This window comes from Syngnathus typhle, linkage group LG1 (genome assembly GCF_033458585.1).
Source record: "Syngnathus typhle isolate RoL2023-S1 ecotype Sweden linkage group LG1, RoL_Styp_1.0, whole genome shotgun sequence".
NCBI classification, from domain to species: Eukaryota; Metazoa; Chordata; class Actinopteri; order Syngnathiformes; family Syngnathidae; genus Syngnathus; species Syngnathus typhle.
In genome coordinates, this window is record NC_083738.1 from 21,969,060 (window position 1) to 21,996,930 (window position 27,871).

Sequence of the window (27,871 nt, forward strand, 5' to 3'; positions counted from 1 at the left end):
AACGGTGCGACCCCCCCCTCCCCCCTTGCAGGCTCCCTTATTTCCTTGACCACACACGTGCACACAAACATCCCACAGAAAGAAATTCAAACGCAGCAGAACGCCTTGATCTGCTGTCACTTTTCATTTTCATGCAAGCTTTTCATTACTTTCTGCCTCTCATCTCCATCCAAGGTCCTTAAATTTTGCCACACGGACGGATTTCATGATGGTATCGTGCTATTCATAGCAACAACATAAAACACGATGACATCTTGATGTAAATACGCTCTTTTATTTACAAAGCGAGACAGCGAGAGAAGTTGTTTGGAGGCTTGAAGTCACGTTAACAGGAAAGAAAGAGGAAAAAAAATTCAAGGGAGGCAGAAAACAAGGGTGAGGAAACACGTTTGAGAAGTCATGCCATGCTCTTGATATCCACCTCATGGTGGATGTGTCACTCAGAGTGAAAAAAAAAAAAAAAACATTACTAGAGAGTAGGGACCGCTTTTTTTATCACCACGATACCAGCACACTTAAATCTTGAGTTGTCACCAATACTGATACCGAGCACCGATACCACTAGTACTTTTGTTGCATCAAATTTCCCCCAAACAATAACAAATAATTTTAGACCAACAGTAAAAAAAAAAAAGAAAAAAATCTTGAAATTACATTACTTTGATATCAGATTTCTATTCTTCTCATTTCTAAAGTCCTGATCTAAAACAATTGCAGGTACCATACCCTGAAACAAGGCTGGTATCGCTACTTGCCCATCCCTACAATTTTTGCGCTGAGGGTAAAAAGAGCAAATTAGTTTATGAACCTTCAGTTGGGCGCCAAGGATATAGAAAAAATGCTCACATGGCTTTCCATACGTAGGAGGGTGGTTAAGATAACAGCTCTGGCCAGGAGCGGAGGGAAATGGAGTGGTTGAGGAAAAAAGCCACTCAGTCGTGATACATTTTGAAGATGCAGCTTTTGATGACGTTCATGTATCTGTCCCACACAACTTGATGTCTGATACACAAAGAGAGACAGACAAAGACACGCAAAGATTCAAGTCAAGTGCAAATCTCAAGAAAAAGTCAAGCAAGGCTGGTTTTGTCCACTCAGCAAGGCAACCATTTTCATGAATATCTCTTTGTCGAATACGTAGAGGTGCAGGCCTGAGCCGGATTCCATTTCGGAATGTTTACATGAAAAACAAGGTTCAGCGGAGCCTCGAAAGTTGAATGGGGTCGTACGAGTCAGAAGGGTTAAGTTCTGACTCGTACAAAAGTCTCGGAGAAAAAAAACAGTGGTACCTTGACCGAGAAGAGAAAGTTGTTCCATGACCAATTGAAATTAAATGCCATTAATTTGTTCCATCGCCCCCAGTAATGTGTTACACAAAACCTAATAAAACTTCCAGTGTGGTACCAAGCTGTCTCTTAACATGCTGGGCGGCAATGAGCTCTGCTAATACATATTCTTTTGTTTTAAATGTCAGGGTAAAGAGTACATTTGAACTGGGAGTGACAAACTTGAAGCAAACACACTTTGCCTCTTGTTTAAAAAAAAAACGTGTGTGCATACGATGGTCTCTCGTTTCTTCACGACGAGAGCATGGGAACAGGCATAAAGGAATATCTTTATGAAGATTGAACGTGTTTTATTAGGTTTAGCACGTGGGTAAAACATAAAAAAATATCTGTGATATTAAAAGGTGCATATGTTGGAACCTGACCTATGTCAAGTTTCTTTTCTTTTTAGCAAAATGTGAGGCAACTTGTAGGTGGTCCAGCATTCCAGAACGGCCAACCTTTAAGCTTCCACTGTTACCAGTTTAAAGAATGAGGGATGAGACAGCATGACGCACAACTTGATGGCTGAGCGCCAAATGGTAGAGTCCAAGTGTTTATCTGACTTTGTTTAGTTGACCAAAGTAGTCTGTTTTCACGGTGGGTCGCCTGGACAGAGATCCAAACAAGCCTGGTGGGCCCGCCGCCACATTTGGGACAACTATATCACGGGATTTTGAAGCCTGTTTTAAGGGTTTGTATTGTGTACGAGCAAGTCCCAATTTAGATTTGTGCGCCTTCCGTGTAGTACCATGTTATGCCACAACTTCCCATGGCAGCAGTGAGCGATGACGTATCGTATGGTTTGGTTTAAAATACTCTTTAGTTTTACGTGTTGCTGATCTGTTTGTGTTAATGTAGTAGGTTTAGATTAACTGCAACACCGACGATAATTTCGATTATCCTGTCTATGGCATTTCACATTATATGTTAGCATTAAGGTAGCAGACTTTTGTTATGAAATTAAATAGACTACAAAGTTAATTCTGCAACGCAGTCCATGATGCTTACTTGAAGGTGTCTAGTATATGCGCCGAGTTGCTGTAGTGAGTCAAGTAGAGCCTCATGTCCGCCGCCGTCCATCGGTCCGAGCGACACGGCTCGATGAACTGCGGAAAGAAAACGCGGTGGTGCTACATCAGGCGGGTTCCGTCATGCTTTTGTCCAGCCTTGGAAAAAACTACACACCTTCTCCACGAGGTCGATGAAGAAATCACGGACATCTTTGGTGTTGGTTAACTTGGCCGCGATGTTCACAAGGCCTCTGGAAAGATTCTGCCAAGAGGAAAAATGATTCATTTGCAAAATAGAATGGCCAAGGGTTTCCCAAGTCAAATAATCTGGAATTGGAGCAAAACCTTGGCGAGAAATAAAGTCAAGTCGTACAATCCAAAGACACAAACTGAATCCATTTTGACAATAGTACAGTGGTGAAATGGACTATATACGTATACAGTGCTTCAGGCTGTTTGACACATAAAAGGCAAACATTTTCCCCCCAACCACATGATTTCGTCGAGCAAAGATTAGTTAGTTTGTCGCTAATATAATCAGGTGACTCGCCATAAGCGAGCAAACGGGATGGCCTCAAGACAGCGGCAAAGCTCTACGTGAAAGTCACTTCAACGTAGTTTACTGACGCAAAGATGACACAAGATAGCGGCAATGCAATAGGGTCATTTTCAGTAAATGGTGGTAGTTAGTAGGTCCAATTAAAAAAATAAATCTGAGAATGAAGAAGTCAACAACTGATCGTGAATAGGCCGGTGAATACAGCACACAAAAGTGCTTGGAGGAAAATTGTTGTTATTGTTAATTTTTTACCTTGAAATTGGTCTCCATCTCAGGAAAAGCTTTTGTTTTCCCCCTGAGGGCTGTGCAGACAAGACTGGAGAACAAATGAGAGAACATAAGGCCTATGCAATTGAACTTTTGGATTCACTGGTCATCAGCAAATGCGCGTGTGTGCATGCATAAGTGTGTGTGTGTGTGTGTGTGTGTTTTAGACCTTTTGTGTTGATCCAGCAGATCTTTGTCAGAGATTAAAATCTTCAGTTCTTTCAGTTCTTGGAGGAATTCTTTGTCAAGATCCACATCCATATCTTCCACCATATTATCTAGAATAAGTGGGAGATTTTAAAACTTAACTATTTCGGAAATGTGCCAATCATATTATTCTATAAGTTTATTTATAATAAATAAAACAACAATTTTCTTTGTAGAGGGCTACATCTTTCAATCATTCTTACTCTTATACACAAGAAACATCGATATAATGTGTTTTAGATTTTAACAGGAGGGAGTTTTTCCTTCCATCCGGGAGTCCTGGCGACCTCTGATGGCCAAGAGTTAGAGATACTCCACTGAACGTAATCTGACGTAAAAAACAAACAAAACAAAAAAACATCCACCATAATAACATGACCACACATCTTGTGCCATAGAAGCTGAGGACACTTTGTTTGTGAAAGCAAAAATTGTATACATTCAGATGGGGGGGAGAAAAAAAATTGGGTCACTTGTATTTGGTACCACTTTAAGTGGCAAATATTTTGCATTTTAGTTTGGGCTCACATTTTCAAAATGTTGTTTGTCTTGGATGTGCGTTTAAAGTAAGGCAGTTAATGATAACGTTTAAAATGACACACAGTCACATGTTAAACCAAGGATGCCTTTCATCGTAAACAAACCGAGTCAATCTCTCACCAACAGCTCCAACTGTCCAGTTGTTGATAAGCTGCCCGGCGCAGAAAGCAAAATCCTGGAACGTGAGATACTGCAGCTTTCTTTTCCCCGTCTCAAAGCGATTGTTGGCAAAGAACACAATGGCTGCGTAATCCCTGAAACAGGCCAAGAAGGCAGTTAGCGCGCCGTTATTTCACTTGGCGCAAGTATCCTGGATAACAGGAGTTAGTTAAAAACATCACAGGGTTGTGAAACCGGGCAGGGAGAAAAAAAAGGAACATTAGCAACGCTTCAGGTTTTACCTTCCAAGCTTGTCAGAGAGAAGGAAATGCTGACGTATGTTCTCCACTAGAGGGCCCTTTAGCTCTTCCACCACTTTGAAAACACGCTTGAAGTTGTCAAACTGCAATCAAACATCAAATGTATGGAATTGTTTTGTTTTGAAAAAGTTGCATAAAATTCTGAACACGTTGGAATTTTCAGATTTTTCAAAAAATGACTAACAGATCAAATATTAGCGTTTTACCTGTCGTCTGCAGCTTTTCAGAGTCACGCCGGTCTTGGCGCTGATGTCATCCAAGTCTTTCTTGGTTCCCTTTGATAGTTTCTTGCCCAGGACTTCGCGCACAAACACGTCATCAAAGTCATAGTATCTTAAATTAGGAAAGAACAAGGAGCGACTTAAGTTAGACTGAACCACATCAAGGAAACAAAAAGGGGGCGATAGTGACTAAATAGGACAATGCACGTCCTCTTTGAAATTAAATGGTCATAAATGACACCCGAAAAATACATAAAATGGAAATGATACGCGCCAAATGTTTGGGGAAAAAAAATGAAAGAGGAAAAGCGCATCACCTCTCAATGAGCATGGCTTGGCGATGTGGCGGGATCTGGAAGAGCAGCTGATTGGCCAGTTTGGATGGGCTGTGCAACAGGCGCTCACACATCTGGAAGGTTCTGTACTGGTCCATCGTGTCACTCAACAGCACGTCCGCATTCGCCTCGCACTCGTCCAGCGCTCCGCCCTCCATTCGGACCTTCACGGCATCGTTTACTGCTCCGGAGAACAAATATGGTTCTTTCAAACTTGCTTAACCAACTGATTACAAATTAAAACTGACTTTTTAATGTTCTGATACAATTTAGTTCTGTATTTGGATTTGAACATGCCCAGTTAGTACACGACTGAATGGAACATTTGTCATACTACAGGTATAATAATGGTAAAAAAATTAAACAATGGGGGGGGGGAAAGCTGAGTCTCCTTCAAAATGAATGATGTGGCATACATTACCTGTATATCCATCCAACCAGAGCTGATAAACCTCCTCGTCCATGATAGTGGTGTTACCCACAAACACATCCAGCTCAACAGCCATCTGCTTCGAGACCAGAAATGTCAACAAGCATCAAGAATAGCCATAGCAAAGCTGGTACTTGTATATTTAACGTGTAGCAATTTGAATTCTGACGAGATGATTACGGAAAGCCATGAATTCAGACAACGCTTAACTCACTTAGATGGATGCCGTCTTTTAAAAAAAAAATGATACGTAGCTCGTTTAACTCCAAACAAACATTACCTTAATTTAATCTCCTCCCAACACCGTCAGGCTACAAAATCCAAAGGCATGTTTTTTGGTGAATTTGCTTCACTTGGCCTGCTGCTACTATGTGATAGCCACTTGTATCAGGGTTGTCGTAGCTGCGTCGAATTTAGCGGCGTTGCGAAACAATTCCTCCCTACCCCCAAAAAATAATTAAAGATAAAATGGATGCGTGCATTAAAGAAGACGCTACAGTCGTTCTTAAATTTCACACGGCGTGCTTGTTCGCATGATAATAACGGTGTGTGCAAAAATGTCAACAACAGACACACGAGCCCACTTCCGGGTTCCGTCACCAGGAGAAGTGTGCGTCATGACGTAACACGTCTGGGTTGGTCATGACGTATGCGCCTACTGCGTTATAAATGTAGAATTCGTTCAATTCTCTCGCTATTTCCAATTCTTACATAATACGCAAAGTACTTTACATAATCGTGTTTACACTCGCGCTTTTTAAAATCATATCGCTTGAGTGCAATTGTCATTAAACTCTTCAACACATCCTGCACGCAGTATGTATAGTGAGGTATTTTAAATGCATAGCTATCCAATCCTTTTTCTGAGATAATGTTGACAAATATTGAAGTAAAAGTTTAAGGAGGGAAGGAAATTATAACGTAAGAAGTGAAATATATACAAATACAAACTTTTTACCTCAACATTCTGGCTTCATGCTTTATACCTTAAATATTTTTTTTTTAAATGGGGGGAAAAAATAGATAAAAGGAAATGATTGTATTATATTTTTTTTCAAAAAGTTGTTTCATATTACCAAAGGCGTTCTTTGTCAGGATTTAAAATCGTATTTTTCTAAGAAAAGTACATTTCAATTTTGGATGGAAAATGTGCAATACATATTCTTCCCAAGATACAATTTTTTTTCCTAGGAAAAATAAGACTTTTTTTCAATACTAATAGCTAATTTGTTCAAAACAAAACAAAACTTCATTTGTGAATGTCAAATTTGTGATGATTTATGTCAGATATCTACCATTTTAATCAAACGTCCGCTTGGAAACGCAAGCGATGACGAACGCTGGCAGATTTGCTTATTAATTATTTCCAACTTTCTTAAAATAAACCAGACCACATCTGCTCTGACTCGGGTTTACCGCATGAAATACACAATCTGCTCCCCCGCTGGCGATTAATCTAAATAAATCCTCATAATCCCAGCCTGGTTGCACCCTCCCCTTTTCTGTGCTTCTGCATGTGTCCTTCAGAGTAACTAAACGATATATGGGAGGTGCCGACAAGGTGGGGAACAAATCCCCTCCTCGCTGCACATTTTTTCCCCCTTGTTTTTAACTCACATTACATTCCGATGCCGTCACTGTTGGGTTAACACCCTACATTATCCTGGTCTCCATGCAACAATGGAGGTGGGACACTGGGCGGAAGGATGTGTGTGAATGCCTCAGCACAAAGCTATTGGGGAACCACAAAGGGGGGGGGGGGGGGGGGTTGTACAGTCATACACAAGCAAGCAGACATAACGTGTATAATGCGTGCTGTTAGTGTTATCCTGCAGGGAACATCCCAGAGGAAGAAAGTCCAGCTTTCTTTGTCATTTCCTAGAATTTGATTATTTTCATGGCTTGGCTTCTTCTTTAGACTCTCTAAACCTGTCAATAAGAGGTACAAGTCAGCGCATGATTTATGTTTTAAAATAAACACCGATATTTAGATAATTTCCATGGTTATTTGTGGTGTTTTCAAAATAGGAGCTCCACTGGGAGACACTCAGTGGGAGATCACAGATATTTATGATTATCTCCTAGGGGAAGGCAGGGAATGAAATAGTTTTTATTATATCAGCTCTATAATCTAGAAGTTAAGAAATGTATCTGATTATTCGTGATGTTTTTGAAAGCCAGAGCTCCACAGGGAGTGACAGGAGGAGATCACAAATATTTATGATTATCTCTTAGATAGAAGCATAAAACTTGATTGTTATTCGTCATTTGAAGAGTATTTCCGGTAAAGTTTCAAAATAAAGTAACTGGAAAGTTGTAGGTTGTAAATCAACTGCAAGGGGAAATTGACTTTTGACTTTGTATATTCACATTTATCATTATTCCTACAGTCATATCAAAATTGTAGGCATAATAATTCCATATACTGTGATATCCCGCTCACGGCTCATGCACACTTTGTCCTTAGTGGTAAAACAATCCTGTAGAATACCATACTAATCCATATGTACTACAAATACTTAACATACTCGTACATATATGAATAAATATTTATTCCATATCGATGAATTCTGTCAGCCGAAAAGTATCACTACAGGTATGTGTCCATGGTGGGGCAGATATTTAGCTTGACAGACCTTAGTTCTACGCACGCATATTTCGAAACCTGATTTAATCTGTTTCCGGTGATTCCGTCTGGCTTCACGGCGCGTAGCCTCGAGCGGAGAATCCCAACCGTGAAAGTGTCTTGTGGAGGCGGACATTGTTGTGCTTAATTCCAGCCGGATCATGGCTACAAATGTCGTTACGCGGACTCAAACGGACTATTTTGTAGGCCTTTTACTTTTTTATACCTCCCACGCCTAAAAACGAAACGTTTGTGAGAAGAAGCTTTCGCTTTCTCGCCGAAGCGGAGAAACCGGAGAGAGTCCACAGAGCTCGGAGTCCAATCCGGATGGCGAGTGGCAACCACGGCGGTACAGACACAACAGCCAACATCTGTGTTATGCATCGTTGCCTGATGGATTAAAGAGGGGGGAAAAAAAGAATACAAAAGGCGGCGGTGGATGGATGGAGCGAGCCATTTTTTGCAAGCTGCTGCCTTGAAAATATAGAATCATCATCCTCATCTTCGGGGATAGGTGAAATAAGCACAGTGGCCGTTCCTTACTCGCGAAGGCCTGTTTTGCAAGCTGCTTTGGTGCTTCTGATGATTTTGGACGACAGACACAATTGAGCACAAAATGAAGAAGCCTTGCTGGTGTGATGTTTGCGCACAGAAGTCGCACAGGATGAGGGTGGTCAGCTTGTGAAATAATTCCATCCTCTCTGCACTTTTCTATTTTCTCAGGTACAGCAACTACAATGAACGGCCCCGCGTACTGTATTTGTCTATTTACACATTTCGGGCTGGGGGAGAGGGATATAGCCTTCGTTATTTACTGGAAAAACTCACCCACTTGTTTCTGCACATAACGACCGATAGTTTCAACCCTTAAAAATCGAATGAAACAAAAAGTGAATAATGAAACAAAAAAATACTCAAAAGAGTTACATTAACAACATTTAAATGCATTTACAAACAAAATGTTTCAAGTAAAAGCAAAGGTAAGAATATATAATGAAAGGAGTTTGCAGAGCATTTAGACAAATGTAGTGTTCTGGCACCAATCTGTGATTTCCCTGTGTCAAGGTATTATGTCAAAGTGAGTTCTGGAGTGTTTTTTTATTTATTTAAGTAGTCTGTTGCCACCTTCATGTGGCATTTGGTGGCAAGGAACTACAGTAAACACTTGCATAGTCGTGTTTTTTGGGGGGGGAGGGTCTATAATCTGGTACTTGCAAGTCAAGTCAAATTTATTTGTACAGGCCTTAATCACAAAAACGTCAAATACTGGGTTTTGGGTTGTGTACATGCCGGATGCATGATACTTTTTTGTCTCGGATGTCAAAGGGTTGAATTTAAGAAGAAGAAAATGAGCAACGAAGGGGAGCTCCTGACGCGGGAGCTGTCCAAAATGTCGGACGAGGACCTGCTGGCGTGCTCCAAGGAGGAGCTGCTGAGTCGTCTGCGCAAGGAGGAGTCAGAGAAGATCTCGGCGCTCATTCAGCGGGGGCGTCTCATCAAGGAGGTGAACAAGCAGCTCCAGGGCCACCTGCTGGAGATCCGCGAGCTCAAGGTCATCAACCAGCGTCTGCAGGAGGAGAACGTGGAGCTGCGGGACCTGTGTTGCTTCCTGGACGACGACCGACTCAAGGTGAAGAAGCTGGCTCGTGAGTGGCAGCACTTTGGCCACCACGCTGCCAAGGTCATGCGCGAAGACCTGGGTGGCTACCTGAAGAAGCTGGCTGAGCTAGAGCGCACCCAGGATGGCCTGGTCAAGGAGAACCTGGACCTGAAAGAGCTGTGTCTGGTCCTGGAGGAGGAGTGCGTCAGCCGGAGCGACTCCAGCCCCGGTGGGTCCACCGAGCTGGCCTTGCAGTGCATGGTGGCTCGGGACCTGGGGGACGGCAGCTCCAGTACGGGAAGCGTGGGGAGTCCGGACCAGCTCCACTTAGTGTGCTCGCCAGATGACTGACGCTTCAACAAGGGCTTCGAATATGGACGCTGAGGGCTAGATACAAGGGCTGTGCTCGGAATCGTTGCCTAATTGCCAACTTTTGCATGGCCCGCTAGAAAAAAACTTTGCTGTGATTTGGGAGTTGAGAATGAGTGAAGGATTCCAAATGCAGTGACTACATTTAGAATCATTCCTGATTCACCGATCCCCCAAAAAATGAAGACATTTTTATATTGTGGACCTACATAGTGTCTAAAATATCTGCTAAAATGGCTGTTTTGATAATAGGGAGTCGGAAATTATGAGTGGAAGTGACTCATCAATTCTAACTAAGTAATCATTCCCGACAACCTAATCTCAATTGTTTTATTTCTTTTTAAATAGATTAAGTTCACAAAGAATCGAGCCAAATTCCCAATAGACTAAAGTCATTCTGAAATCATTCATTGATATCCCAAAGAAGACCAATTTGAAGTGGACTGCAAAGCTGACGTATACGTAAAACAAAAAAAAGAACCAAACCTTACGTAATATTCTAACACTGAAATGTTCAATTAAACCATGTAAATACCAAAGTTCACTAGCTATGCTAACAAGAGGAAACACCATTGGCGGGCTAATTGATTTTTTTTTGTGTATGTGGGCAACTTATTGAAAGTTTTTTTTTTTTTTATATTAGTTTTTTCAAGAATGTTTGCGTGATATAGTACATACGTTTTTTTTTTCTTCTGCCATTAAGAACACAAATTCTCGTACTCCTTGCAAATGGCAACGGTCTACTTTACTCCAAAATGGTGTTGTGACTGTTTTGCGCCGAGGGAATGATTCCGAGCGCAGCCAAATGATTCCATTCAACTCCGTGAGCCTTTTGAATGCTGCAAGACTCGCTGTGTGCCACATCGCTGACCTTTTCAGGACTTTTCACAGACATTTCTAGAAACTGTAGGTTTAGATCTGTTTTACAGGTTTTCTAATGACTCTTCTGCCCAAATCCTTTTTCAGTGGTTTGATGTTTAAAAAAAAAAAAAAAAAAAAAACAGTCCTGGGACCAAAAAAGTGGGTCGCATTGAGGTATCTCATGCACTGGACCAGGATTGCAAAGTGGTGGAAAAATAATTTTTTAGATGTTAATGTGGAGAATGTTCCATGGAAATTTATGGGAATATAAAATTGTAATTTTTGTTTACTTTTTGTCACCTTGCTCATGAGGACGTTACACTAACTTAATTAGTCAATTTTTTTTTGGAGTGACGGCGTTTCCTAACATCATTCATATGTCAAATTTTGCTTCGCAAGTAACTCACTTAGAAAAAACTTAAATATCAACCCAATAACTCACACTGTAAAAAAAAAACATATACCTTTTTCCAGTAATCAGAATTATAGAACGTGGTTTGGTTTCACCCAAATCAGTGTCCTACACAAAATCCATCAAAACCAACACAGCAATTTGGGTTCAGTTGGATGATGAATATGAACGTTTACGGGAGTGAATGCCAACCTTCAATTTTCTGATTTATTCCCATAAATTTCTTGTTGGAATGTTCCCTGGTATTTTGCAACCCTACACTGGACTAGCCTACACTGGTAGAAAGAAAAAAAAAATCGAGCCTTTTTTTCTATTGCACTGGACAGCGCAATCATTGATCTAAAGATCAATTCCAATCCGGTTTTGAGCCATATTTTGTCAGTGGAATCCCTCATAGCACTGAATTGGCGTTGAAGGCCATGAAATTTGCCATGGGCGCCCAACGACGTGTTGTATTTTATGCACTCTCCGCCTCAGGACCAGGATTCGAGTGCCATACGACGATGGTGCGTTTGCCAAGCAGTCCTAGGTGACTGACGGCCCTTCAGGTTTTAATGGAGCGAGCGTAGATGCCCTCGGACTCACATGAACTCTTTTTCAAATCAACTGGAAAGGCTTTGTATCAAACCGGAGGACCAACTTGTCGGAACGTGTTGGATTCATCACTCTACTGTGTTTTGACTTAGTTGTTGTTGATGTTCACTTTAAGACACAGAACAGACTTTAAGTTGCATCTTCTCTGTATGCTTTGTATTTACAAAAACCCTGTAACATTAAGGAGTGTTTACACTACTCGCAAAAGGTTTGGGATTTCGGGAGGGAAATTTTAAGAGGAGCATGAAATACACTTTGACCTTGAATTTTGGTTGTTTTGTTCAAATCAAGCTAAATTAGCAGTGTTAAAATCACTTCAAATTAAAAAAAAAAATCTAAACATTTTAAATTTTTAAGCAATTTTTTTTTTTGTCAATGGTCAATTAACTCAAAGTGGGGAAAAAAATATTTTGGTGCTTGTCAATGTATATATTCAGATGAAAAAAATATTTTTGTTCAAAACATTCAGACTAAATAGAACTTTTTCCAATGTAAATATAAAAAGCAATGCTTGTCAGTTTTGAAATCAATAGTTTCAAAATGTTTTGAAATCATTTTTCAAATGAAGTCATGGTTTGAAACAAATGTTTTGTCAATGATGAAATAAATTCAGACTAACCAATGATTGTCAATGTTAAATTATTTTTAAAAGATTTAAAAATATTTTTTTTGTCAATTAAAAATTGTAGGGAAAAAATTGTCAGTGTTAAAATAAATTCAAGTTAGAAAAGGATTTTTGTGAATGTTTTATTACAGAAAAAAAAAACATTTTAGTTTTCATTAAATCTAAAGTACATTCTGAGTTCAAAAAGATAGTTTTCTTTTTCCCATGTATTTCAATTCAAATGGGGTTTTCCCACTGCTATGGCTCTCTGTGTTTCCCTTCTTCTTCTTCTGCTTCTCTAAACTTAGAGCGCAACAGGAAGACTGAAAGCATCACAGAACAGAATCAGATCGTTCACCCGTATGTCAAATATCCCAAACTTTTTGCGAAAACACAATCTATATCTTTAAGTCCTCTTGTATCTCTTGATTTCTCCGATTACATGGCATTGAAAACCCTTTTATTTGAACGATCTCATTGGGCAATGCACAGGATTGAGTTGCTATATCGGTGGGTTGTGTGCTCACGGTGTTTTGAAGAGCTTTAAATACAGTGCTATCACACTTTGCCGCTGTCCCGTCCTTATTATGTGTACATGACACACACCATTGATTCACGTTGACCTTTTTCCTCAGGCAAGAAGGACCGTGGATAACGAGTCGCTTCAATAGCAACATTGAAAACACATTTAGAATATGTGTTGTTATTAATTAAAAAAATAAAAGTGCTCAAAGGCAACACTAGTAAGATAGCTCAAACCTTCTGCACCGAGTACCACCTCACCAAGTACTTGGTTCCACAAATACTACAACGACCAACATTAGTAGGTAGAAGGCCTAAGTGTTCATCAAAAATAAGGGAGATATTTTTTGTTCATCCAATAGTAGATGGATAATATCCAGAAACAGCAACTAATGGTTAGACCTTGTGGATTGGAAAATTGCATCCAGGAATATTTTTCTGCTTCATGCTGCTTGGGTCTGGCATTTTGTCGACATTCATTTTTAGATTTTATTTTGTAATATCAAAGATGGTTACGAAAAATACATCAGAGTACATCCATACATTTTACTTTGGAAATGTAGTGGATAAAAAAGTGAAAGTTGAGTACAGAAGTTTCGTATAACTGCTATGCTATGTATTCATGAGGTTACCAAATCCCGACATGTCATTGCAGTGTTGGGGTGGTGTCGTTGATAGAATCAAAATGAGCTGAATATCGGGGACCCAAAAACTTGATGGTACATGGGGGATTCTCGGCTGTTTTGTCATTGATTCGGGGCGCACTGACTTTTGTGGTGCACGCGCATACACACACACACACAAACACACACTCGCATTGATGTTCTCCCTCCAGCTCTCCATCTGTCATTCGTCCCCTCGTCTGTGTCGCTAACCCACTTTGAGTGTAGCAACCCGTTGCCCTCAGAGACACGCATGAACTGTATTAGCAAGCGCTCGCTTCTATTTCCAGAAGCAGACTCCGGATGAGCGACTCTTTGCACTTATCCGGGATCATAATGTTGAATAAGTGCAGTCTTTGCTCCCCGGTTTTGAGCCGAGGCGCATATTCCATGCGAAACTAAAATGTGAAGAAAATTCAGTAGTTAATGATCCAGTGGGTCACGTTTGTGAAGTCACTAGGCAGATTAGATTGGCATGGCAACAGCGAGACGATGAAATCAGATGGATTGTAGACTGCTAGAATAAATTGTTAGGATTGAATTATTACAAACTAATCGATGACTTGGGCGCACTAGTAAAACAACTGCGTTTACTACTGTAGTGAGGAAAAACTGCACTAGTCTGCACTTCACTAATATTGTTAGTGTAGTGCTAACTTTCAACTATGTAGGATTTAGCTGTCAAATACTGCACAGACTTCTCTCACTAGAAATGTGCATTTGTGCTACGAGTGTGCTGAATTAGTGTTTTACTGGTGAGGGCAAAGAGTTCACAAAGTATAAGTAATGTGATTTTCAATATTGTACATGTACACGTATGACATCAGAAGCAATTGAGGCGTCGTGAAAGTCTTTATTATAGTCTTTGAAACAATGCTGAGCTCAAAGCTGAAAAGTAAGGCACTGCCCACCCATTATAAAAAATATATTACCCTCTCGCAAATAAATACGCTCGCTATTAACTCCTACGGCCCAGCCTTAGTGGTCAATAAGGAATAAACTAAAAGAAAAAAATATATAGCTAAGAATAACTTTCCCTTCCATAATAATGTTACACTCTGTGATGTAACATTGGCATAAAAGTTCAATTTTAAAAATTAAAATGATCAAAATATACTTTGATCAAATATTCTGCATGCATTGTTCATTTCAATACAATTGTGCCACTTGCAAATGAGAGGTATAATAGATTTAGATGAGAAAATCTCCATAAAGTAAAAGCATAATGAGTGTATCCTGATGTTGCTTGGGTAGGTTGGTGGTTCTCAAACAGGGGCCCCAAAGAGCCCTAGGGGGACTGCGAGCAGCCGCTTTGGGGGACACACGGGATTACTTTGACTTTCAGGGGGCTCTTTTAAAAAATTTTACCCTGAACCTCAAAAGTTTGACAACCCCTGGAGAGCGAATGCCTTTTCCAAAAAAAGAAATTTGAAATGGTCGGTTGCAATCACGTCGTCAGTCACAGTGTGAGGATGGTGGGCGAGTGCAGGGAGTGATCTGATTGATCGCCGCTGCTGCTGCTGCGTCGGTGCGCCACGCCGCAAGGCTGCGGGGCCTGATGAGGGGCATCCACCGGGGCTGAGGGGTACGTGAAAATCATGCTGGCCGTGAAGGGGGTGAGGGAGGGGGTGGAGGTCAGGACGGGGGTGTGCAGGGACTCAGACTCTTGGCTGACGGCCAGGGTTGATGATGAAGATGAGGAGGACGTCTTGATGGGGATGGTGATCTTTGGTTTGGGCCTTTCTGCCTTGGCGGGCTGCTTGAGTCGCGATGGTCCGGGCACACTGTAGTCCTCGGGCTCCATCTTGATGCCCGCCAAGGACGAAAGCGCGGCGCTGGTATCCGAGTCGGAGTCGGAGTCTTGGATTTTGCAGATGGGACGGTGTGCCTCCAGGACCAGCTCCAGCTTCTCTTTCTGCTTTTGCAACTCGGCTATCTCCTTCTGCAAACGTGACTTTTCATCCTCCAGCTGGTCGGTCTCCTAAAACACACCAAACAACCAAAATGAAATTTAGGGCCTGAGACCAGAACCCTTTCAAATACCCTTCAATAATTACATTCCCTAGTGTTCCCTCGCTAATAGCAAAAATCCACAAATCAATGACATCCCACCAAAGGTTTCCAACGTAGTTGTTGAAGTCTTAGATGCCACAAGATGGCAACAAAGCATCACTTTTCTACTTCTTTGAAATGCCAGAGGACGATAGGTAAGAAGTGTTGTTATTTTGTTATTATTTGATTTGTTTGAAATCAACCAGTCGCCAGAAATGGACTGTGTTGGAAATGACTACTGTCACCCGTCTTTCAGTTTTGCCGTATCTGTACACTCACATTTTGCAGTGTATCGGTCAGCTCCCGACGGCGATTGCGGCATTTGGCCGCCGCCAGTTTGTTGCGCTCTCTCCTTATTCTCCGTCTCTCCACCTCCTCGCGAGACAACTGAAAGCAACAACGAGGAACAATTAGTCACAAATACTAAAGTAACAATCCCAACAGAAGCGACTTTACGAACTTTAACGAAAGGAATGAGGTCAAAATGAACGGAGGGACTTTATCTTGTCGGGATTTAGCATCGGGCATCTGAAGTATGATAATAAATTTAGAAATGCTGTAGTATAAATAGACTATAGTATTTATTATTTAGCGCATACCAACATGTACCATCTTAACCTTCTCATATTTATTTTAATTCTGCTTCAATGCTTCTCTTGTATTATTTGAGTATCTCTACTCCAGTCTATATATGTATATACTGGTAGATTATCTATGAAGCGGTGTGAGTCACCTTGAAAATCTTCTTGCTGTGACTAAAGATAATTTAAAATGTGAAAGGTAATAGCAGGCAGTAGTAAAAAAAAAAAAGCAGTACAATCATGATGACACAGAAGAAAATTGCCAAGCTACTTGATGAGTCATGGCAGAAAATGTTTGAAATGTGCCCGCTTTTGTGTCTGGGCTGCACCCCGACTCGGCCTCCATCCAGCATTGGTGCTGACTGGCAGCGGATTGAAGCGCTTCTATGGTTCTACAGTTTCCCGCTCTTTCAAAAGACTGATGAGTCACTCTTAGAGCACAACGGTGACTCAGGTGTGAGTCACGCTCTATGACTTGCGAGCCCTGTGAGTCACCTACGAGTCCACTTCCTGTGCAAGTTACACTACGAGAAAATAAATGTGGCAATTTTTTTTTTTCGGAGAAAAGTACTGTACTTGACTAGGAGTATAGATTTTGCGTAGAAACTAGAAAAAAACGAGTAGATAGTGTACTGGGTCAACTATGGCGCTAATATAAATACATTCCGAAAATGTATTCAAACACAAAAGTAAAACAAAATAGAATCACAATCGGAAGAATTGATATCGAATTAAATCACAACCAAAGCAATTAAAAGTGAATTGAATTGTGAGGTTTTTAACAATACCCAGCCCGACTCTGTTTATAGGCAAAGAATGAATCAAGTCAACGTTCTTTTTGTTTCCCAGCAGTTGTATCAATCGCAGCATTTTGCTGATAAGCATGATTTTGTTTCCCAGCAGTTGTATCAATGTCAACATTTTGCTGATAAGCATGACCAGGGTGACTGAGGATCAACACGGATGTGTACTGTTCTCTTGTTATGGTTCTGGTCTTTTTTAATGTCAAGGCCATCACCTGCCTATGATAAAAAAGTTACAGGCGTATTTTGACAAAGTTGCGAGTCTATCTGGCATACCTGGGGAATATTCCTACCGGTAATACAATGCAGGAACAAAATGTTTGTACTTTCTAATGCAGAGGATTTTTTTTCCAGAATGCTCAACTGTTGAATCGTGTCAGATGGCTGCCTTTTTATTTTATTTTTTTCACTGCGCAACTGCTATTAATGTTTGCTTGTCCTAAGGGATTATTTGACTTTGTCAATATTACGTCAATGTCAACCCATGAGGAAATAAACAAATAAATAAATAGATAAATACAGTAATCTTTGTTCAATTTGTGCAAACGGAGTGTGCTTGCCAGTGAAAAAAAAAGTCTAATTCGTCAGTGTCTCCACAAATTTGTTGTGCAAGTCCAATTGGTACAGCGCAGTGAGTGTCACAGGATACTACGCACTACTTTTGACATACATTGATCAACCATTGACTCATTTTCCTCACAACTGACATAGGTTGCATCAGAAAGGCCACGACTAGCTTTGTCTTACGTGTTCGTCGTTCCTACGCCGTGTCGTACCCGCCTCTTGGTTGGCGCTCGCTCTGATGACGCCTGGACGGATGAAGTGCAAATGGGAGGGTGGCGGAGGCGGCGGACCCTGCGGGCATGTCCTGGACAGGGACGGGTAAGGTGGCACCGGGGAGCGGGAAGGACCTGGCGGATGCATAAGGGAGGGTTGGACCAGCCACTGGAGATCCTGGTTAGTCGTGATGGCGTTGAGGCTTGGAACGAATTGGCTGGAGCTGGCCATGGTGAACTTCTGTCAAAAATCACAGGAATCAGGCATTCTTATTCTAATCTAATTAACCAATTTGACCCCCCCGTTATTTGAGAAAACCCTTGATTGTTTGCGTTTTTGCACCCGGTTTGTGTTTTCTCAACTTTTTGTTGTTGTTTTTGGGTTTCATGGCAATTAAAAGGCCTCATCAAATATTTACAATTATTTGCAACTCCCGATTGGGCTCTGCTCATATCCCCTGAAGGTATTGGAGAGTCACTGCATAGGCAAATAAATGGTGGGCAACGCAAACAACTTGTGGTGGTTTCAGAATCGTTTTGTTCCATTCATTCAACTGTCTATAATAAATGGACATTTTATTTAATTTCTTTGAATTTATCAATCAAGAAGAGATTCGATACAGATGAAGAGGTATGCTAATTTACTGAGGCTAATCGCAAATTGTGTTTATTACAATATGAACATGTGTAATAGGCGATTATGATCATTAGGCGAATGGGTAATGACAGCAAGTGTATATCAGCCTACCTGCTCTTGTGTAGTGGAAGTGGTGGTGCTTTCCAGGGAAGCGGAATTTGACCCAGAAGCGCCGCCCGGGTACGCTCGTCCGTGACCTCGGTACATCCTTTCTGTTGAAATATTTAAGAAACAAAATCAAATAACTACTCCTCAAGTATTTGGAGATGGTATGGTGTAGTCCACGTGAATGTTACAAAAGAAACTTTCACATTCAAAGTGAACCCACTCGGAGGCAAGTCGGTCGAGTCCAAGCAGTGAAGAATGGGAGGGGTGTTAGAGCAAGAAATAAGCGTCTAGTTTTTAATTCACGGGTCCTCAAACGTCTAGAAACGAACCTCAGCGTATCATATGATGATGAGTCACTCACCTAGAAATCATAGTGTGGCGATGATTGTGCCGTTGTAAACTCTTAAACTGGGACTGCAGTTTCGCCACGCCCCTCCCCGTTTACGGGAAATAATGTTGTCTGGAATCTCTCGCGGAATTCACACACGTGATGTGACGTCATTTACCTAATATGGTGAGAGTTTCCTTCTGCCGGGATACTTGAAAGCTCACGGCCACAGCGACCACTGTTAATACTTTTAGGAGAAGGAGAAAACACGTTTTGGTGTCTCGTTATGCAGACTTCTGTCGACACTAAGTATTTTGAGCCTATGAAGAAGAATCACTCGCTTATTGTCAGTGAGTAAGTCTTAGTTTGAGTTAGTCACTGAAAGTCACTGAAAGTTCAGTATATCAGCGATTGATCATAAAACTTGGAGCACACACAAAAATCAAAATAAGTAATACAATGGCAAATTCACAGAAATAAAATATAACATACTGTGTATACAGTAAATTTTATAGAACACATTTTACTCTAAAATAAATCTATTTAGTCCCACTGTGAACACAGAGTAAAAAAATAAATTGGAAGAGGGTAAAATATTCTGAGTAAATTTATAGATCAGTTTTGCTTGACTCGACACTGGCAAAGCCATTTCATTCGGTAAAATATTTCAATATTGGTGCCCAATAACAGACTAGGGTATTGTGGATTAACTTTTGTGGTTTAAATGCCTACAGATGTCTCATTAAAAAGCTGTCTTTTGTACATTGTGCTACAACAATGGTTAGTGATAATGTGAAGGTTGTGCACTAGGCTAATTATGAAACTCACAATTGAGGGTGTGCAGATTTTTAGAGAGTAACTCTCTCTTCACAAACCACATTAATGTGCACACATGCCTGTGGAGATGAGTCATACCTGTTGCCACAAAAGCGTATTACATCTCCATCCTTCTTCAATACCAGCTTTTTGTGCTGATCAACACTACTGTTACACCTACGGCCAAAGACAAAAAAAAGTAAAAGCTATACGTTGTAAGTTTCCTTACTGTCACAACAGCTGCTGAGTTTGTGGTTCCCCTGAGGACATGTAGAGTTCCCGGCATGGGCTGACTCCTGGCTGCTGACTCTTGCACCAACGTCTCGTGTTACTTCTGATCAGTGGTAGCCGGTTACTACCTTAGCGCTAGTATTTGTTCCATGAAGTTGTAGTAAGTTATTCCCAACAGTCCATTATTTTCAGTGGGTGGCACTTCTCTGCTTCCAATACATGTTGGTGGGAGTACTGTGTCAGCATATGTCGCGATGCCATTTTTGTTTGAAAGGTTATCAATATTAACGGTTAGCATGTCGTTGTTGTTCTGTTGTTACAAAAACACAGCGTGTCATGCTGCTTGTTTTATGTTTACTTTTTGGCATAAACGTCAACAACGAGTAGCATTAAAAATCTTTAAGTATGCTTTCCATCATTTTGAGGTGATAGAGGTCGGATTAAAAATGAAATAAACCAGGGAAGTCCCTACGAAAGATTTTGGACGACACTGATACTGGGAATATAGCCGACAAGATCATGCTGACAATGACTCGATGAGAAACAGGCCGTGAACAGAAAGTGCACTTTTGTCGCTTTATTATGGCACAAGTCTCTGTTAGGTCACATGAGGGCCAAAGTGAAACTGCCAACAGCTCGTGGACTTTCTACACGCCCCGACGGGTTGCTTTACTGTCAAGTGTTCCATTTCAGAATGACACCCTGTAGTAATGAGGAGGGATCATTCACAAGAAGTGCGTGTATTCCTAGTGTACGCCGCCATTGCAGTGTATGCGTGCGTGCGTGTGTGTGCTAAAGGTGAGTGTCACATGACTCAAGCTGCTGGAATGTCATGATGACACGCGCCGCGTCTCGACGTTTTACGTGCTGTTACATGTCGGCCTTTCACCCAATTATGTTCAACCAACGCCTGCCTGAAATTATTAAAACATGCGGTAATCACATGCAAAGCCATTATTGTAAAACAATTCAATGCGCAAGTAGAACGATTGGAGCTTACTTTCCATGACTAGTAATGTCACATTTGGCCTCGAACTGCACAATCCAATCCAATTATAGTTATATACTGTAAATACTTATTGTCTCCATAAAGTAGTTTGAACGTATTTTCAACATCTAGCACTTCACAAGTAATACAGTATTTTTAGCATGCAGATGCCAATCAGTGGAGAGATTTGCCTCACCAGTATCAGTTAGTTATCCTTTTAGTCGAACAAATTTACATATAAAGTTAGTTAAGTTGACCTCACGTTTTCTCCAAAAGTGAAGGAAGTTGTGGATTCCATTGCAATTCATTCACCCAAAAATCACCATATTTATTCACTTACTCACACACTACCACACGCCGACACTCATCCTATACAACACACGCAGGCGCGGACACGCGCACACGCACACACGCACACGGGCACAACGTTTTTCCGACAACTAACTGTTTTACGGCAGTCACGTCGCACTCTTGTACCGTGACATAAGGTCACATGCCCCAGTCGTCATTTTCTTGCTTGAGAAATGTATTCGTTGCGTAATTTTGACACAGTTCGAGGGGACGAGACTCAAAACCGTAAGGCAGAACTGGAGTTCCTCAAAAATTGATCTCATTCAACGGCCCACTCGACAAGTTTCAGTTCGTCTTATGGCGACACCATATGGACACAGGCGGTAGTGTTTCGCCTGAAGTCAACCTCATTTCCCAGGAGTTTCTTTTGCCACGAGTGGTGGCTGTGGGATGGATGAAGAGCACTGACGGGATGAATATAATTGTGTCCGAACCGTATCGCCAGGATGTTTTGATACATCAAGCCTTCGCGTTTCCAATTTGCACCATCAATTTCACTCGTCTGCAATCTGATGGCGTCGTGAACAGACAACACACAAAAGCCGTCGTGAAGAAACAACACACCAAGTGGGACGATGAAGACTTTATTGTGGTTCCGAGCCCATCGATACATGACACCAATGCAAAGTTGCCCCATCGAATTCGAGCAATCCCTTCCGATGCGTACAAAGCAAACGCAAAGTTGCGCCCTCGGATTCAAGCAAGCCCTTCCATCTGATGCGTTTGTTGAAAGCAAATGCAAAGTTGCACCATCAAATTCACCCAATCGCGTTGATCACCTTCCTTCCAGAGCGTCGAAACACAACGTTTGCCAACAGCCCCAATGCTTAAGTTTAATGATATAATCAAGTCGAATAAAATTGGAATAAGATGAAGAAAAAAAAGTTGCACCATCAAATTCGCCCAATCGCGTTGACGACCTTCCTTCCAGAGCGTCCAAACGAAACGTTTGCCAACCTCCCCACCCGATGCAATCACATAATCAATTGTAAATAGCATAATACATTGAGTAAGTAGAAGAAAATTGAATAAGAGCAAAAAGAAAAAAAAAAAAAAGCGCTTTCCCGCTCCACTCCCCCGCTGCAAACAAGTCGAAGGCCAACCGCTCAGGCGTCACGCGTTGCCCTCCCTTGCGCCAGATGGACGAGGTTTTCCATTGCGCGAGGGTCTCGTGCCGCCGTCAACGCCGCCGCCGCCGCCTCTCCCGATCCGCTTTCTGTGCTTTTTTTTTTTTTAATTTTATTGCTGAATTAACGAATGAATATTTTGATTGCTGAACGAATAAATGAAAAAAGAAAAATGGAAGGGCGCACGTCGACGCCTCCAGGATCTCTCGTCTGAGGAAAAGCAGACAAACAGCCGGTTGGAGGGGGACAAAAAGAAGCAAGAACAAAGCAAATAAAATGGCAACTCACCCGGCGGCCGCCGGGTCTACAGCATCATCACGTAGAGCTCAACGAGGACGCATATCAGCAGCAGAGCGACGGAGGTGGACGCGCCCTGGAGGCCCCTTGCTCCCTCTCCTGGCTTATCTAGAGCAAAGATGGCAAACATTGGCGGTGGCGGGGCTTGCTCCACTGACAGACATGCAAGTACTCACCTCCATCCATCTTCTTGTTGTTGGTGTCAGAGCCAGCGCCCTCGCTGACGCCAAAGAACTCGGACTTCTCGGCCTTGTCATTGCAGCCGGTGGCCTCGCAAACAAAGTTGCCTTTGGCCTTCGGGGTCAAATTGAACACTGAGTCATCACCGCCCACTGAGCCGTGCTGTGGAGGGACTTTCGTCCCATCCTCCATCTGCCACTTGAAGTGTTTGACGCCACCGGTGGCCGCACACTGGAGGGTTCTGCCATCCTGGGTGATGCGGACGCCGGAGACGGCTTGGGAATCTGTCAAAAACAGGAAGTCATGCTTTGCAAGGGGCGGGCAAATTCGATGGGATGGTGCTTTCCAAGCCCCCTCCTAACACGTCAACCCAAGAAATGGCGGCGTACTCACCTTGGACGGTGAGAACTTCGCTGGGGCTAGTCACCATAGCCTTACTGTCGTAGCCTTTGACCTTGCAAGCATAACTGCCGGAGTCACCAGAAGTCGCACTCTTGATGGTCAACTTGTTAGTGGAGAGCTCAATATTTTCTTCGGCATTGATGACTTTCTTGTCCTTGGTCCAAGTGTAGGATTTGGCATCACCGCCGACCGTGCATTCAAACTCCACCTTGTCGGCTGGACACACGTGAGCTTTGCCCCCTTGCTTCTTGATTTTGACGCTGGAGACAGGATCTGTTGGAAAGAGGAAATGAGACTCAATTTCAAGGGCGGGAACCAAGGGCCCCCTCATCTCATGTCATCATCCTGCGCCGCCACGGTCGGAGAGGGTGGCCCTTCAAAAAAATGGCGGGCTGAAGAACAGTTTGACGTTGTTAACAAGGGTGCGAAAAAGTGCATTGATCACGTCGATGTAGTTTGAAAGGAGAACAAAATGGCAGCAGCTCTTCTTTTCAATCCCGTCGTTGGAGTCCCTGAATTGTTTGAGCGGCTACCTCGATCCAGACTTCCAACAGCCACGCGTGGTGGTATCGTTCGCATCAAGCAAAAGGAGAGCGAGAGCCGCGACGCCAAGCTTACTTTTTGCGGTGACACTGACTGGAAACTCAACAACAATGTCTGGTTGTCCATTCTTCGTGGCCTTGTACGTCCCGCTTTCCTCTGTTTTCAGTTTGAAGAGGCCCAACACTTTCTTGTTGGTGGCGGTGAACTTCTCAGCCTCATTGACCTCTGTATCACTACCATCACTTTTCTTCAAGGTCCAGGAATTCACCGGCTCCAGTTCGGAGTCCATTTTGATGGAGGCACCCACCGCGACGTCGCACGGAACATTTTTGATGCACGTGACTGAAAAAGCCCAAAACAGTTGTATAGAGTTATTCACCTTCGTAGCAAAGTCCAAGCGCAGGCTTGGCCAAATCACAAAGTACACACGCAGATGGATGTGACTGGCTTTTTTCCATCTCAATTTGCTCACAAAATCAAATGGCCGTGCAACTCACCGGCATCAACAATGATGGTGAATTTGTCCTCCTTGCTCGGGGCGTAGGTGGCCTTGTACAAGCCAGTGTGCTCGGCTGTAAGGCTGGCAATATTCAGGTCTTTCTTGTTCGCAGTGTCAGGGTGCGTTATTCCATTTGGGAGACTTTTTCCATTGAAGGTCCATGTGACCGAAACACCAGTAGACTGAGTGTCTAATTTGAGTTCTTGGCCATTTGGGCAGAACACCACCTGATTCTTCACGCCATTGCAAACTTCCACCGGATCTGGAAAAGCAGAGGTGGCCAGCCAGCGCATGCTCTTACTCCCACGGTGTAAAAGGACACCAAGGATTGTACAGACAGAAAGCTACTTCAGAAACAAATTGGATTCAAGGCGCCAAATAATAATCCTACAAACCCATTTTCACATTGAGCTTTCTTTGTCATTTGTGCGCTTTGCTTTCGGCGAGCCATTTTGCCAATCGACGACGTCCAACTTCCCAAAATGAAGGGTTAAGACATTGCAAGCGTCACAACAACAAAGTGGCCCTTTTTCAAATGAACATCGCTTTACGCTTTGATGCAGTCCTTTGGATTGTCTTTATTGCTTGACGCTTTTGACCAACTTGATTCCACTGACAAGTGGACCAAAGTGTGTGAAAGCTTTTCCTACCTGCCGAGTGGACGCAGAGGAGCAAGATGATTATCACGAGCTTCATTCTGACGAGGGGTTCCGCGTAGAAGCGAGAGAGACAGAGACAGACAGAGACAGAGAGAGACTGGTGGCTGGCTGGTTGGCAGTTTGGTTGGTTGGCAGTTTGGTTGGTTGGCAGTTTGGTTGGTTGGCAGTTTGGGTTTGTTTGGCTGGCTGGCTGGCTGGCTGGCTGGCTGGCTGGCTGGCTGGCTGGCTGGCTGGCTGGCTGGCTGGCTGGCTGGCTGGCTGGCTGGCTGGCTGGCTGGCTGGCTGGCTGGCTGGCTGGCTGGCTGGCTGGCTGGCTGGCTGGCTGGCTGGCTGGCTGGCTGGCTGGCTGGCTGGCTGGCTGGCTGGCTGGCTGGCTGGCTGGCTGGCTGGCTGGCTGGCTGGCTGGCTGGCTGGCTGGCTGGCTGGCTGGCTGGCTGGCTGGCTGGCTGGCTGGCTGGCTGGCTGGCTGGCTGGCTGGCTGGCTGGCTGGCTGGCTGGCTGGCTGGCTGGCTGGCTGGCTGGCTGGCTGGCTGGCTGGCTGGCTGGCTGGCTGGCTGGCTGGCTGGCTGGCTGGCTGGCTGGCTGGCTGGCTGGCTGGCTGGCTGGCTGGCTGGCTGGCTGGCTGGCTGGCTGGCTGGCTGGCTGGCTGGCTGGCTGGCTGGCTGGCTGGCTGGCTGGCTGGCTGGCTGGCTGGCTGGCTGGCTGGCTGGCTGGCTGGCTGGCTGGCTGGCTGGCTGGCTGGCTGGCTGGCTGGCTGGCTGGCTGGCTGGCTGGCTGGCTGGCTGGCTGGCTGGCTGGCTGGCTGGCTGGCTGGCTGGCTGGCTGGCTGGCTGGCTGGCTGGCTGGCTGGCTGGCTGGCTGGCTGGCTGGCTGGCTGGCTGGCTGGCTGGCTGGCTGGCTGGCTGGCTGGCTGGCTGGCTGGCTGGCTGGCTGGCTGGCTGGCTGGCTGGCTGGCTGGCTGGCTGGCTGGCTGGCTGGCTGGCTGGCTGGCTGGCTGGCTGGCTGGCTGGCTGGCTGGCTGGCTGGCTGGCTGGCTGGCTGGCTGGCTGGCTGGCTGGCTGGCTGGCTGGCTGGCTGGCTGGCTGGCTGGCTGGCTGGCTGGCTGGCTGGCTGGCTGGCTGGCTGGCTGGCTGGCTGGCTGGCTGGCTGGCTGGCTGGCTGGCTGGCTGGCTGGCTGGCTGGCTGGCTGGCTGGCTGGCTGGCTGGCTGGCTGGCTGGCTGGCTGGCTGGCTGGCTGGCTGGCTGGCTGGCTGGCTGGCTGGCTGGCTGGCTGGCTGGCTGGCTGGCTGGCTGGCTGGCTGGCTGGCTGGCTGGCTGGCTGGCTGGCTGGCTGGCTGGCTGGCTGGCTGGCTGGCTGGCTGGCTGGCTGGCTGGCTGGCTGGCTGGCTGGCTGGCTGGCTGGCTGGCTGGCTGGCTGGCTGGCTGGCTGGCTGGCTGGCTGGCTGGCTGGCTGGCTGGCTGGCTGGCTGGCTGGCTGGCTGGCTGGCTGGCTGGCTGGCTGGCTGGCTGGCTGGCTGGCTGGCTGGCTGGCTGGCTGGCTGGCTGGCTGGCTGGCTGGCTGGCTGGCTGGCTGGCTGGCTGGCTGGCTGGCTGGCTGGCTGGCTGGCTGGCTGGCTGGCTGGCTGGCTGGCTGGCTGGCTGGCTGGCTGGCTGGCTGGCTGGCTGGCTGGCTGGCTGGCTGGCTGGCTGGCTGGCTGGCTGGCTGGCTGGCTGGCTGGCTGGCTGGCTGGCTGGCTGGCTGGCTGGCTGGCTGGCTGGCTGGCTGGCTGGCTGGCTGGCTGGCTGGCTGGCTGGCTGGCTGGCTGGCTGGCTGGCTGGCTGGCTGGCTGGCTGGCTGGCTGGCTGGCTGGCTGGCTGGCTGGCTGGCTGGCTGGCTGGCTGGCTGGCTGGCTGGCTGGCTGGCTGGCTGGCTGGCTGGCTGGCTGGCTGGCTGGCTGGCTGGCTGGCTGGCTGGCTGGCTGGCTGGCTGGCTGGCTGGCTGGCTGGCTGGCTGGCTGGCTGGCTGGCTGGCTGGCTGGCTGGCTGGCTGGCTGGCTGGCTGGCTGGCTGGCTGGCTGGCTGGCTGGCTGGCTGGCTGGCTGGCTGGCTGGCTGGCTGGCTGGCTGGCTGGCTGGCTGGCTGGCTGGCTGGCTGGCTGGCTGGCTGGCTGGCTGGCTGGCTGGCTGGCTGGCTGGCTGGCTGGCTGGCTGGCTGGCTGGCTGGCTGGCTGGCTGGCTGGCTGGCTGGCTGGCTGGCTGGCTGGCTGGCTGGCTGGCTGGCTGGCTGGCTGGCTGGCTGGCTGGCTGGCTGGCTGGCTGGCTGGCTGGCTGGCTGGCTGGCTGGCTGGCTGGCTGGCTGGCTGGCTGGCTGGCTGGCTGGCTGGCTGGCTGGCTGGCTGGCTGGCTGGCTGGCTGGCTGGCTGGCTGGCTGGCTGGCTGGCTGGCTGGCTGGCTGGCTGGCTGGCTGGCTGGCTGGCTGGCTGGCTGGCTGGCTGGCTGGCTGGCTGGCTGGCTGGCTGGCTGGCTGGCTGGCTGGCTGGCTGGCTGGCTGGCTGGCTGGCTGGCTGGCTGGCTGGCTGGCTGGCTGGCTGGCTGGCTGGCTGGCTGGCTGGCTGGCTGGCTGGCTGGCTGGCTGGCTGGCTGGCTGGCTGGCTGGCTGGCTGGCTGGCTGGCTGGCTGGCTGGCTGGCTGGCTGGCTGGCTGGCTGGCTGGCTGGCTGGCTGGCTGGCTGGCTGGCTGGCTGGCTGGCTGGCTGGCTGGCTGGCTGGCTGGCTGGCTGGCTGGCTGGCTGGCTGGCTGGCTGGCTGGCTGGCTGGCTGGCTGGCTGGCTGGCTGGCTGGCTGGCTGGCTGGCTGGCTGGCTGGCTGGCTGGCTGGCTGGCTGGCTGGCTGGCTGGCTGGCTGGCTGGCTGGCTGGCTGGCTGGCTGGCTGGCTGGCTGGCTGGCTGGC

The 27,871-nt window shown here is 45.5% G+C and overlaps 5 protein-coding genes across 13 annotated transcripts in view; 1 reads left to right on the forward strand and 4 right to left on the reverse strand.

The window, feature by feature from the left end:
• Window positions 1–27,871, reverse strand: part of lnx2b (ligand of numb-protein X 2b) — a 169,028-nt gene that overhangs the window by 117,977 nt on the left and 23,180 nt on the right. The gene's annotated exons all lie outside the window — the stretch shown is intronic.
• On the reverse strand, window positions 255–5,938 carry fibpa (fibroblast growth factor (acidic) intracellular binding protein a). 4 transcript variants are annotated; one of them, XM_061286394.1, is made up of 11 exons: window positions 5,597–5,938; window positions 5,308–5,392; window positions 4,869–5,067; window positions 4,537–4,663; window positions 4,313–4,413; window positions 4,032–4,165; window positions 3,334–3,442; window positions 3,150–3,213; window positions 2,514–2,600; window positions 2,337–2,434; window positions 255–1,002 (listed from the first exon to the last, which is right to left on the reverse strand). In XM_061286394.1, the coding sequence occupies exons 2-11, from the start codon at window positions 5,390–5,392 to the stop codon at window positions 933–935; spliced, it is 1,074 nt and encodes a 357-aa protein (XP_061142378.1). In that variant the 5' UTR covers window positions 5,597–5,938; the 3' UTR covers window positions 255–932. The 4 variants fall into 4 exon arrangements, with proteins under 4 accessions (XP_061142378.1, XP_061142386.1, XP_061142403.1 ...); XM_061286402.1 differs by having other exon boundaries at window positions 5,308–5,395; XM_061286419.1 differs by having other exon boundaries at window positions 5,531–5,938.
• On the forward strand, window positions 7,991–12,948 carry ccdc85b (coiled-coil domain containing 85B). The gene is made up of 2 exons (XM_061287659.1): window positions 7,991–8,665; window positions 9,269–12,948. Exon 2 carries the CDS (start codon window positions 9,291–9,293, stop codon window positions 9,891–9,893), a length of 603 nt encoding a protein of 200 aa, XP_061143643.1. The 5' UTR covers window positions 7,991–8,665; window positions 9,269–9,290; the 3' UTR covers window positions 9,894–12,948.
• On the reverse strand, window positions 14,400–21,273 carry fosl1a (FOS like 1, AP-1 transcription factor subunit a). 6 transcript variants are annotated; one of them, XM_061288320.1, is made up of 5 exons: window positions 19,897–21,273; window positions 18,527–18,627; window positions 17,750–18,016; window positions 15,898–16,005; window positions 14,400–15,547 (listed from the first exon to the last, which is right to left on the reverse strand). In XM_061288320.1, the coding sequence occupies exons 2-5, from the start codon at window positions 18,620–18,622 to the stop codon at window positions 15,026–15,028; spliced, it is 993 nt and encodes a 330-aa protein (XP_061144304.1). In that variant the 5' UTR covers window positions 18,623–18,627; window positions 19,897–21,273; the 3' UTR covers window positions 14,400–15,025. The 6 variants fall into 6 exon arrangements, with proteins under 6 accessions (XP_061144304.1, XP_061144276.1, XP_061144295.1 ...); XM_061288292.1 differs by having other exon boundaries at window positions 17,750–18,019; window positions 19,897–21,271; XM_061288311.1 differs by lacking the exon at window positions 19,897–21,273 and adding an exon at window positions 18,885–19,476.
• Window positions 21,806–25,071, reverse strand: LOC133160532 (roundabout homolog 1-like). The gene is made up of 7 exons (XM_061288265.1): window positions 24,936–25,071; window positions 24,284–24,547; window positions 23,862–24,128; window positions 23,235–23,516; window positions 22,838–23,125; window positions 22,653–22,769; window positions 21,806–22,574 (listed from the first exon to the last, which is right to left on the reverse strand). Exons 1-6 carry the CDS (start codon window positions 24,979–24,981, stop codon window positions 22,669–22,671), a joined length of 1,248 nt encoding a protein of 415 aa, XP_061144249.1. The 5' UTR covers window positions 24,982–25,071; the 3' UTR covers window positions 21,806–22,574; window positions 22,653–22,668.